This window comes from Lucilia cuprina, chromosome 6 (genome assembly GCF_022045245.1).
Source record: "Lucilia cuprina isolate Lc7/37 chromosome 6, ASM2204524v1, whole genome shotgun sequence".
Classification (NCBI taxonomy): Eukaryota; Metazoa; Arthropoda; class Insecta; order Diptera; family Calliphoridae; genus Lucilia; species Lucilia cuprina.
The window spans coordinates 52,462,023-52,476,173 of NC_060954.1; the positions used below are offsets into that span (position 1 = coordinate 52,462,023).

The 14,151-nt window shown below is 31.3% G+C and overlaps 1 protein-coding gene across 1 annotated transcript; it reads left to right on the top strand.

Moving 5' to 3' along the window:
* The first annotated feature begins 4,053 nt into the window (after positions 1-4,053).
* LOC111680728 (kunitz/BPTI-like toxin) lies at positions 4,054-4,612 on the top strand. The gene has a single exon (XM_023442417.2). The coding sequence runs from the start codon at positions 4,203-4,205 to the stop codon at positions 4,557-4,559; it is 357 nt and encodes a 118-aa protein (XP_023298185.1). The 5' UTR covers positions 4,054-4,202; the 3' UTR covers positions 4,560-4,612.
* The last annotated feature ends 9,539 nt before the right edge of the window (positions 4,613-14,151 follow it).

A 14,151-nucleotide genomic window follows, 5' to 3' on the forward strand; every position in this document is an offset into this window, starting at 1 on the left:
TCATTGGGCAAGTTTTTTAACTAGACCATAATTTATATAGTGGAATGAGTAGTATATAAAGTAATCTATTGACTAGTCCATGAACTAGTCGAACTTGGTTGGTTTATTAACCAATTGGTTTATTACTAAATGCGCAAGTCTTATAACTAGACTATAATTCATTTAGTCTTATGAGCAGTATATGAAGTAGTCGAAGAACTAGTCTATAAACTAGTTTATGTTCAAGTTCATAAACTAGTCTATGTACAAGTCTATAGACTAGTCTATGAACTATTAACTACTCAATCGGCAAGTCTTATAACTAGACTATAATTCATATAGTGTAATGGTTATATGTTGTAGTGCATGAACTAGTCGAAAAACAAGTCTATAAACTAGTATATGAACAAGACAATTGACGACTCTATGAACTAGCATATGAACTACCTAATGAACAAGACTATTGACTAATCTTTGAACTAGTTAATTGATTAGTTTATAAGTCCAAGGAATGGTCTGTGAATTACCTAATTGACTAGTATATTAAGTAGTCTAGGGCTTGTCTATTGATAAGTATTCTGACTAGTCTACGGGTTAATCTGTTGACTATTTTTGTGATTAGTCTTCTGACTTGTAGTCGATGACAAACCTGGTAATTAAAGGATAAGTTTCATTATAAATTATCACGATTTTCCATTGAAAATTTATTGAAATTTAATTTTACGACTTTTACGGAAATAGAACAGTAAAATAATACTTTAAAAAGGTCTTAGAGACTTTAACTAATTAACTATTTTATGGATAAGCTCAACAGTATCCACTTCCCTATAGCAAGAAAAACAAAGTTATACTCTATAAAAAAATGTATTATTTTATTTGTATATAAGAATGAAAAACGTTAATAATTTCTTTTTTAACTTGTACTTTTAGCAACAAGAGAAATACCACCAGGAAAGGCTACAACAACCTCCGACACTTGAAACAAAGCATAATAACTAGGAAAATCCCCACCAGAAACAGACTCAGCCCCTTAGCCAGCAGATTTACAGTGAAGCTACAAGTAGTAAATATTTGCACGTTAAAGTAATTGTATAAAATTTAAAAAAAATCCACAGAAAAAAAATACCTACAGATAAAACGTCATGACTTTGTTTACTCGAGTTTCAAGCGTGCGAGAAAAAAAAAACAAAATGATGATTAAACAGAAAAAATCCACACAAAATACTATTCAACAGATAGTATTATATACGACAGACAAACAGATAGATGGACGTACAAACCAAACAAAGAGACAAGTATTTAAAAACCAACATTAAAATCATCTACAATTGCAATTGCTGCAAATTGGTAATTACTATGAAAATGACGTCACGTAACGTAAAAATACTTCGCATATAAAGTGGATAAATTCATGTGAATTACTAAAGGCCAAGCAAAGAGACTGAAGAGATGGTCAAATGAACTGACAGACAGACAGATAAACAATGTTTGATACATTTGAAGAAGAAATCCCCCAAACAACATAAAATAACAAGTAAATACGAAAAATGCACACACATTCAATGTGATACGTGACGCATGCGTTGTAGTTGGTAAAAATATTTACATTATGTACATAAAAAAAATAAAATTATTATATACTAAATGAAAGAGATTGGAGAGAGGGAGTGAGAGAGAGAGAGCAGGAAAAAGTTTAATTCATAAATATCAAAAGATTATAGTTGACTTGGTGGTTAACCATTAACTTCACTATAGTCTGACATAAAACCTCGACTATATAAATGGTTATAGGATCGACTATATGTATACCTGGCTTGTCCATTGTCTTCACTTTCGTGTCTCTACTATTTGATTATAAACTTGACTATAGTCCTGGCACAAGACTCACCTATAAACCTTATAGTATACTTCACCACAGACCCGACTTTATGATGGTCTTTAGTCCTTACTATATACCAGTCTATATATAGTATTATATCAAGACTAAAGTCTTGATTATATTGTCGACTATACTATTGACTCGATTATAATTATGGCTATAGACTCGACTATAGATTCGACTATAGTCCTGACTATAGACTGGACTATAGGCTCGACTATAGCCTTAACTATAGACTCGACAAATTCTTTGACTATTCACTCGAATATAGTCTTCACTATAGTATAGACACAGTGTTGACCTTATGGACTATAAACTCGACCATAGTATTGATAATAGACTCGACTATGGTCTTAACTATAGACTTAATTATAGTCTTGACTATAGACTCCACTATAGTCTTGACTATGGACTCAACTGTAGTCTTGACTATACACTCGACTATAGTCTTTACTATACACTCGACTATAGTCTTTACTTTAGACTCAACTATAGTCTTGACTATAGACTTAAGTCTTTGCTATTGACTCAAATATAGTCTTGATTATAGTAAAGACACATTGTTGACTTTGTGGACTATAGACTCGACTATAGTCTTGACTATAGACATAATTATAGTATTAAATACTGATTCAAATTTAGACTATAATCTTGACTATATACTGTGTAACCTTAACTATTGAATCGGCCATAGTCTCGACTATAGTCTTGTTGTAAACCGTATTCTTGACTATAGACTCGACTTTAGTCTGGACTATAGAATCGACTATAGTCTGGACTATAGACTCGACTATAGTCTTGACTATGGACTCAACTGTAGTCTTGACTATACACTCGACTATAGTCTTAACTATACACTCGACTATAGTCTTTACTATAGACTCAACTATAGTCTTGATTATAGTATAGACACAGTGTTGACTTTGTGGACTATAGACTCGACCATAGTCTTGAATATAGACATAATTATAGTATTGAATATTGACTCGATTTTAGACTTTGGTCTTGACTATATACTCTGTAACCTTGACTATTGAATCGGTCATAGTCTCGACTATAATCTTGTTGTAAACCGTATTCTTGACTATAGACTCGACTTTAGTCTGGACTGTAGAATCGACTATAGTCTGGACTATAGACTCGACTATATTCTGGACTATAGAATCGACTATAGTCTGGACTATAGACTCGACTATAGTCTGGACTATAGACTCGACTATAGTCTGGACTATAGACTCGACTATAGTATGAACTATAGGCTCGACTATAGTATGAACTATAGGCTCGACTATAGTCTTAACTATAGTCTTAACTTAGACACGACTATGGTATTGAATATTGGCTAAACTATAGCCATGACTATATACTCCACTATAGTCTTGACTATAGACACGACTATAGTATTGAATATTGGCTCAACTATAGCCATGACTATACACTCGACTATAGTCTTGACTATTGACTCGATATTATAGACAAAGTTTTGACTTTTTGGACTATAAATTCAAACATTGTCTTGACTATAGACTCAACCCTAGCCTTGACTATAGACACCACGATTATAGTCCTAACAATGGACTCAACCACAGCCTTGACTATTGGCTCGAATAGTTTTGAATATATTGCTGAATATAGTAATATAGTCGTGATTATAGACTCCACTAAAGTCTTGACTAAAGACTCGACATAGGTCTTTACTATATATACTACTCGATTATTGTATTCACTTTAACTCTGACTTTAGAATCGACTATATTACTGACTAAAAACATAAAACCGTCTAAATCTCCCTATAATAAAAAGTTGTTGTACTAACTTAGCTTTTGGCAACACTAACAACTAATTTAACTCTTCGTTAACACACATAGCTTCACACAAACACACAAATAATCCAGACAAACAAAGTCCAACAACAATGATGGAATTTTTGTTTTTGTAAGTGAGAGACCAAACGACCCATCATGCTCTACTGTTTAACACACATTCGAAAGGTGTCTGTCTGGCTGGCTGGCTCACTAACTGACTGACGATCGTTTTGTTTGTTAATTTCATTTCGTTTATTTTGTTTTGTTTTGTTTTGCTTACAACCGCAGCACGTCATCGAAAATGGCAAAAAGAAATGTTGGCGAAAAAGTATATAACCACTTGCAGCATACAGCCCATGTTCAGTTAACAAACATAATCCAACAGTGAAACAAAGTTAAAAACACAAAAGACAATACAAAAACAAAAACTAAAAAAAAAAAAAACTTTAAATTTTGAAAGTTAAAATTTTGAAAATACTACAATAAAATTGAAATTATTAAAATTTATTATTTTAAAAGTGTTAGAAAAACTATTAGAAATGTTCTTTAAAGTGCCCACAAGTGTTTTATATTTGGCTTTTGCCAGCGTCTTAATTGTGAGTCTGTATACGACACCAGCCCTGGCTAGACCATGGGATTTGTACGATGATGTTAGTGCTTTCTTTGATACCATGTCATTGGATGATGTACCCGGTGCTAAAGATGCAAATCAAATGGAACCCAAAGAATTCTGTCGTATGCCCGCCCGTAAAGGTGTCTGTCGCGCTCTAATACCACGCTGGAGTTATGATGCCCAAAAGAAAGATTGTGTTGAATTCAAATTTGGTGGTTGTGATGGCAACGAAAATAATTTCCCCAGCTATAAGGCCTGCATGTCCACCTGTCAGGGCATGTAAATGACAAATTTATGAAACTATTAAAAAGTTTTCTTTTTCATTTCAAAGACATCCAAAAATTTTATCAACCAAATTATTTTAGTTTTAAGTTTTATTATTTAACAAAAAAAAAGCAATTTCATATTGAATGTTTTAATTTAATTATTTTTAGTTAATAAGTTATCTTTTTTCGTGTGATAATCATAAAATGTTTTATTTTTAAGTTTTATTTTTTATGCATTTCATGGAAAATGGTATTCATAACCCAATTAAATATTTGTAGATTGTTTAGTTTTGTTTTTAAATTCAATATTTAAAACTTTATTACCCGCAATAATTCAAATATTTTTTTGGGGTTATAAAAAAATTAGTATTTAAAAAAAAAATATATATATATACATTGTATTTATTTTAAATTAATATTTAGAAATCATATATTTATTGCAAAAACTATAAATATATTATTTAAATAAAAAAACAATTATTTACATTTAAAATCAAGCTTGTGTTTTATTTAGAAAATTAAAATCATTATTGAAGCTTTTGAAATCTTGAATAGTATCGTTATTATAGACTCGACTGTACTGTTGACTATGGATTGACTTTAAGTATATAGAAGGCTGGGGTGTTACTCTGTAACTCGATTCGAATGAAAAATATTTCAAATTTGTATGTTAAATACATTGTGTTTCGAAAACTTTTTCTTTCGAATCGAAATACGGAGTAACCCCCTGAGTATTGTCTATAAATTCGATTATAGTTTTAGTGTTAACTATAGAATTTATTAGTATTAACTATAGATTCTTATATTGTCTTATAGTCTGAAATATAAACATCTTCGATTATAGTCTTTGTGCAATAGACTAGCATATAGACTAAACTATAGACCAGACTATAGACTAGTCTATAAACTAGACTACATATCAGCATATAGACTAGACTATAGTGTACATTATAGACTAGTCTATAGACTAGACTAAACACTAGACTATAGACTAGAATATAAACTAGACAATAGACTAGATTGTAAACTAGACTATAGAATAGACCATAGCCTAGACTATAAACTAGACTATAGACTAGACTAGACAATAAACTAGACTATAAACTATAGACTGGACTATAGACTAGTCTACAAACTAGACTACATACCAACATATAGACTATACTATAGTGTACATTATAGACTAGACTATAGACTAGACTATAGACTAGACTATAGACTAGACTATAGACCAGACTATAGACTAGACTATAGACTAGACTATAGACTAGACTATAGACTAGACTAGACTATAGACTAGACTATAGACTAGACTATAAACTAGACTATAGACTAGACTATAGACTAGACTATAGACTAGACTATAGACTAGACTATAGACTAGACTATAGACTAGACTATAGACTAGACTATAGACTAGACTATAGACTAGACTATAGACTAGACTATAGACTAGACTATAGACTAGACTATAGACTAGACTATAGACTAGACTATAGACTAGACTATAGACTAGACTATAGACTAGACTATAGACTAGACTATAGACTAGACTATAGACTAGACTATAGACTAGACTATAGACTAGACTATAGACTAGACTATAGACTAGACTATAGACTAGACTATAGACTAGACTATAGACTAGACTATAGACTAGACTATAGACTAGACTATAGACTAGACTATAGACTAGACTATAGACTAGACTATAGACTAGACTATAGACTAGACTATAGACTAGACTATAGACTAGACTATAGACTAGACTATAGACTAGACTATAGACTAGACTATAGACTAGACTATAGACTAGACTATAGACTAGACTATAGACTAGACTATAGACTAGACTATAGACTAGACTATAGACTAGACTATAGACTAGACTATAGACTAGACTATAGACTAGACTATAGACTAGACTATAGACTAGACTATAGACTAGACTATAGACTAGACTATAGACTAGACTATAGACTAGACTATAGACTAGACTATAGACTAGACTATAGACTAGACTATAGACTAGACTATAGACTAGACTATAGACTAGACTATAGACTAGACTATAGACTAGACTATAGACTAGACTATAGACTAGACTATAGACTAGACTAAAGACTAGACTATAGACTAGACTATAGACTAGACTATAGACTAGACTATAGACTAGACTATAGACTAGACTATAGACTAGACTATAGACTAGACTATAGACTAGACTATAGACTAGACTATAGACTAGACTATAGACTAGACTATAGACTAGACTATAGACTAGACTATAGACTAGACTATAGACTAGACTATAGACTAGACTATAGACTAGACTATAGACTAGACTATAGACTAGACTATAGACTAGACTATAGACTAGACTATAGACTAGACTATAGACTAGACTATAGACTAGACTATAGACTAGACTATAGACTAGACTATAGACTAGACTATAGACTAGACTATAGACTAGACTATAGACTAGACTATAGACTAGACTATAGACTAGACTATAGACTAGACTATAGACTAGACTATAGAGACTAGACTATAGACTAGACTATAGACTAGACTATAGACTAGACTATAGACTAGACTATAGACTAGACTATAGACTAGACTATAGACTAGACTATAGACTAGACTATAGACTAGACTATAGACTAGACTATAGACTAGACTATAGACTAGACTATAGACTAGACTATAGACTAGACTATAGACTAGACTATAGACTAGACTATAGACTAGACTATAGACTAGACTATAGACTAGACTATAGACTAGACTATAGACTAGACTATAGACTAGACTATAGACTAGACTATAGACTAGACTATAGACTAGACTATAGACTAGACTATAGACTAGACTATAGACTAGACTATAGACTAGACTATAGACTAGACTATAGACTAGACTATAGACTAGACTATAGACTAGACTATAGACTAGACTATAGACTAGACTATAGACTAGACTATAGACTAGACTATAGACTAGACTATAGACTAGACTATAGACTAGACTATAGACTAGACTATAGACTAGACTATAGACTAGACTATAGACTAGACTATAGACTAGACTATAGACTAGACTATAGACTAGACTATAGACTAGACTATAGACTAGACTATAGACTAGACTATAGACTAGACTATAGACTAGACTATAGACTAGACTATAGACTAGACTATAGACTAGACTATAGACTAGACTATAGACTAGACTATAGACTAGACTATAGACTAGACTATAGACTAGACTATAGACTAGACTATAGACTAGACTATAGACTAGACTATAGACTAGACTATAGACTAGACTATAGACTAGACTATAGACTAGACTATAGACTAGACTATAGACTAGACTATAGACTAGACTATAGACTAGACTATAGACTAGACTATAGACTAGACTATAGACTAGACTATAGACTAGACTATAGACTAGACTATAGACTAGACTAGACTATAGACTAGACTAGACTATAGACTAGACTAGACTATAGACTAGACTATAGACTAGACTATAGACTAGATTATAGACTAGACTATAGACTAGATTATAGACTAGGTTGTAGAGTAGACTAGACTATAGACTATACTATAGATCATCAAATGCTTGAATTTCACATCATATATTTGTTATTTTAATTTATTTCTTCTCCACCGGTTCTTAATCAGTACTTCTATTAATTATGATACAAACATTTTTAATTAATAATTCTCTTAGCACAAAATAACGTATCTTAACACCTGTTTTAAGAATAACGAAACTATTCAAATGAAATTAGGCCCAATCAGTACAATATTTATATATGGCCGAATAAAAAAACCTATGCTTCTCAATTTTAAATTATTTTAATTAAACAACAATTAAAGGTCGTTCATAAAATAAATAAAACCAAACCAAAAGTTGGGTCCAAAAATAAACAAAACACACAACACCACTAGTTGGGTCTAGGTTAACAACTCCGCTTTAGAGCAAATTAAATAAACAAATGAACGCATGTAGAAACAAAAACAAACGTTTTAAGAAAAATGCAAATAATTAATAACAAAAAGAAACCAAATAAAACAGAAATACAAATTAATAAACAATTTTGCAAACAAATTGAAAATATTAATAACAACAAAATGACAAAAAAAATACTCTTAAATCAATAAAGACAATAAGACCCCACCAGTGACCACCAACAATACCGGCACCTGTCATTTCTAAAGAATTACTACCGCAATATTTGTTGTATTTTTTGTTAATAATCGATTCAATTCAAACGGAGACAGAAAAACAAATAAACAAACGTTTTATTTCTTTTATTCATTTGCGAACACAATGAGATCGGGCGATGGATCGAATTTGCTAGATAAATAAAATAAATAGATACAAATGTTTAAAACAAATAAAAAACAAAAATATTTATATCAAAATAAAAATAATAAATTAATAAAATTTAAAGGTGTTAATTAAATCATTAAAGAAAGGACTTATAACTTTTTTTTTAGAAACAAAAACAACAAAAAATATTCCAAATATTTTGTCAATTATTGATATTTTTACGGAAAACAACAACAATAATAATAATAATCATGAATAAATAATAATGTTTGCATTTAATATCAGTTTTCATTCATTGGGCAAAAGTGTGAATATTAAAGTAGAAATTTTTAAAAATAAAAACATATTTTTTGAGGACTTGTTATACCCTACACCACTATAGTGGGGAGGTATTATAAATTTGTGCTGATGTTTGTAACATACAAAAATATTGGTCCAATACCCACCTTAAAGTATACCGATCGATTCAGAATCATTGTTTGAGTCGATTAAGACATGTCCGTCCGTCCGTCTGTCCGGCTGGCTGGCTGGCTGGCTGTCCATGTAAACCTTGTGCGCAAGGTACAGGCCGCAATTTTCAAGATAATTTGATGAAATTTGGACCAAGCATGTTTTTTGGCACAGGGACGAAGCCTATTGAAAATGGTTGAAATCGGTCCATTATTTCACCTAGCCCCCATACAACCGTACCTCCCGATTTGAACTTTTTATGCCATAATTACGTCAAATATTCTGCTATCTCTTTAAAAATTGGCACAAATAAGTTTTTTATAAGTATAAATGACGCTGCAGATTTTCGTAAGGATCGGCCTATATTTGACCCTAGCCATACAAACCCCCCTTCAAAAAATGACTTAAACGTCTAAAATTGACTTGTAACCATTTGTATCGCAATGAAACTCAACAAAACTAACTGTTATTTAGAAATATATCCTTTTGCCAAATTAACCGAGGATCGGCCCATATTTGACCTATATAAAGCCTCATTTAGAAATTTTAGTTTTTTATCAATAAATTGCTTAAATATTTTGGAATTATTGGTAATATTCAACATAAAACTTTCTTTATAAAAAATAAAAATTTTATAAAAAGTAAAAATTTTAAAAATATACTCATGGTGTAGGGTATTATATGGTCGGCCATGTCCGACTATACTTTCCTACTTGTTTTTATTTACAAAGAAGTTTATTTACATATACAGTTGGTTGTAGGTTGACATCTCTTAACTAACAATTTTTCTCCTTTTAGGAAATTGCAATTGATGGAAAAGTAGCGATTTTGATTCGATAGACAAAGATCATCCATTCGAGACAAAACAAACTGGAATCGGAGCATTACGGTTGTTGCCAAACTTAATAAAGAGTTTCTAAATCACTTTAAATTACTTAAGCAGCATGAACCTTTAAAAGCGATAATTGACCGATATATACCAAGAATATGCAGTCAAATATAACAGAGTAAAATCACCCCTATTTTGCATTTCAATTCGAATCAAAATAGTCTCCGTTTGGACACTTGGGTATTCTACAGTTCGAAACGAAGCTCCGCCACTAAAATAACAACATAAAAATACGTAATTACGATCGTACCTATTTTCGATCGTAGTGTAACTGAACGTAATCGTAATGCCGAATAGAGGTTAATATAACAACATGACAACTCCCGGTCAATACTTGCTAAAAACTATTCAGCAGAATTTCTTTGGGAAGTTTCGCCATTTAGTCCAGATATTTTACAGTCCGACTACTTTTTTTCCGATCTATACTCTTATAGATATGATACGTACTTGATCGTAAAATATAAGCAGTTATCTTAGGGAGAGGACTAATAATCTGACAGTTTATTGACCCGTTCCCACTACAATCTGTTCTTCGCACCGGAAGTTCAAAGAACAATGACCAAGGATTGTCAACCTAGCCAGCTGCTACAATAACAACAACAATGTATAGACATGTTAACAGAATAGATCTTAGACTAGTCAAGAGGCTAATCTATTTTACCCATTTTCAAAATTATAGGTTCATAATAGCCCCCTTTCCCGGTGTATGTTACATTGATGAAATTTACCAATTTTGATGTCTGAGCAACCAATATCTCCAGTCTGCCGGAACTATAAATTGGTAATGTAAAATACGTCATCGGTCTTTCTTTGGAATAATTAGACCTCGCGTTGAACCATAGAACTGAATCCGCTCGTCCAATTTTGTATAGATGTTCTCGTAATCCTGTATGTCTACTCAGAATACTTAACATCATACTAATCTCAGACTTGTACATTTTGAGGCTATTCCTTATCTTGCTCTCGTCAGGGTCACCCCATATGATCTTTGGGATTTTGCCAATCGTTTCATTACCAAGCAGCCTTGTGGGATTCTCTCACCCATAGTTTAAATCAGTCGCGGATCCAGCTCGAGCGCTTGGGGGTTTGGAGGCTGTTGAAATTTTGTTCTTTTTTACATATTTCAGGTTTGTGCGGAAATTTCCTTTTTTTGTAAACTGTGGTATATTTCTGTTTCTCGATCTTCAATATAGAAGCCCAGACCTACTTTGATATCGCCCTAATTGCCTTCTGGCTGTCGGTCCAACAAAGTCCACAAAGTTATTGATGCATAAGCTAGAATTGTTCTAATTACACTTTTATAAAGCACATTTGTTATATAAAGCACTCATTTCATGCCTTGTGCCTTGTTGATCCTATCCTCTATGTGGTGTAGATTACACTTTTATAAAGCACATTTGTTATAGTAGGTAGGGTTCTATAGTTGAAACGAAAAGTCGACTTTTTACATTTTAAGTCGACTTTTAGCATTTTAAAAATAGTCGACATTTTGACTTATTGACTTTTTCCGACTTTTTCAACTATATCCGACTATTTTCGACTTTTTCCGACCTTTTGACTTTTTCCGACTTTTTCGTCAATTTTCGACTTTTTCCGACTTTTTTCGACTATTTGACTTTTCGACTTTTTTAAATTTTTCGACTATTTCCGACTTTTTTGACTTTTCGACTATTTTCGACTTTTTCCTACCTTTTGACTATTTTCGACTTTTTGGCTATTTGCGACTTTTTTCGATTCTCAACTATTTTCGACTGTTTTCGAGTTTTTCCGACTATTTAAGAGTTTTTGACTTTTTTCTCAAAATGTTTGTCCTAGAGTCAATATTTGGAGAGCTGGAGAAGGTCTTTTTTGAAATTTTTATGTTTTTTTATTTCACATTTCTTTCAAAGGAAAGAAATTTTGGACGGATAGTACTGACTTCAATCCCTGTCTGTGTCGACTTTTTATTTTTTTTATAAGTATTCTATAAATAACTCTACTAACAACTTATTTCCAACCAAACAATATTGTCTTTTTGAGCATCTCAAACAAAAATAAGTACTTTTCGACTATTTCCTACATTTTTCGACTTTTTCCGAACTTTCGACTTTTTCCGATTTTTCGAATTTTTTTTCGACTTTCGACTATTTTCAACTTTTTGACTATTTTCTACATATTCCAACTTTTTTCGACTATTTCCTACATTTTCCGACTATTTCGTACATTTGCCGACTACTTTCAACTTTTCGACTATTTTCGGCTTTTTCCGACCTTTTTCGACTATTTCCGATTTTTCGAACTTTTTCGACTATTTTTAACTACATATTCCGACTTTTCGACTTTTTCCGATTTTTCGAATTTTTTCGACTATTTTTAACCTTTTGACTATTTTCTACATATTCCGACTTTTCGACTTTTTTCGACTATTTCCTACATTTTTACATTTTTAACTACTTATTCCTACATATTCCGACTTTTCGACTTTTTCCGATTTTTCGAATTTATTCGACTTTTCGACTATTTTTAACCTTTTGACTATTTCCTACATATTCCGACTTTTCGACTATTTCCTACATTTTCCGACTTTACGACTATTTTCAACTTTTCGACTATTTTCGACTTTTTCCGATTTTTCCAATTTTTTCGACTTTTCAACTATTTTTAACTACATATTTCGACTTTTTCCGATTTTTCGAATTTATTCGACTTTTCGACTATTTTTAACCTTTTGACTATTTCCTACATATTCCGACTTCTTTCGACTTTTTTTCGACTATTTCCTACATTTTCCGACTTTTCGACTGTTTCCTACATTTGCCGACTAATTTCAACTTTTCGAATTTTTCCGACATTTTTTGACTTTTTCCGATTTTTCGAATTTTCGACTATTTTTAACTACACATTCCTACATATTCCGACTTTTTTCGACCATTTCCTACATTTGCCGACTATTTTCAACTTTTCGACTTTTTTACGACCTTTTACGACTTTTTTTCAACTTTTTTCGACAATTTTCGATTTTTCCACTATTTCCGACTTTTTTCGACTTTTATATACAAATTCGACTTTTCGAGTTATCAACTTTTTTTAAAACTTTTTCGAGTTATCGACTTTTTTGAAACTTTTTTTCGACAAAAAGTCGATTATTGGAAAGTCGATTTATAGAACCCTAATAGTAGGACTGAAACCCCATTTCAACGATGTGCCTTGTTGATCCTATCCTCTACGTGGTATCTTCACCTCAATTTCTGGTCAATGATTACAGCTAAGTTCTTATCTTTGTGTGTTACCGATATCTTCTGGTTTTTTTGGATAATTTTCGGTGTAAGAAAGTAGTTTTTGAACCCTAATATTCAAAAAATTTGAGTTGATCTTTCTTGTATTTCATTTCTCAATGTGAACTTTTTCCTTTCTTTTAAAAATAGTTTGTTTATATTATTTTTTCTGTTAAAACTTTGTTAACAAAAACTTTTAAATTAATAATAATACATAATACAAAAAAAATTAAATAGTATTTTGTATTGCAAAAAAAAAATTAACCGTAAAATATTTATATTTTTTGTATAATAACAAAAACATAAGCAATCATTCATAGATTTACTACAAACTTATAACATCCGTCCGTCTGTCCGTAAATTCGTTGACTAGTCGTCCGTCCGTCCATAAACAGAAATGATAATAAGTAATGGAAAAAATAAATAAATAAAAAACTATGCATTCATTAGTAATTTATATATATATTTTTTATATTTTATTTGGTTTTCATAATGACTCTAGGCATTGTTTATTTATGTTTTTTTTTTTTTTTTGTTTATTTTACACATTTACACAGTTTTTTTTTATTATTTATAGTTTCTGCGAATTTAGTGGTTATTTCTGTTATTTTCTGTTTTTATCCATAGAAATACAATAATATTCGCGCAACTCTTCTAGTAGATACA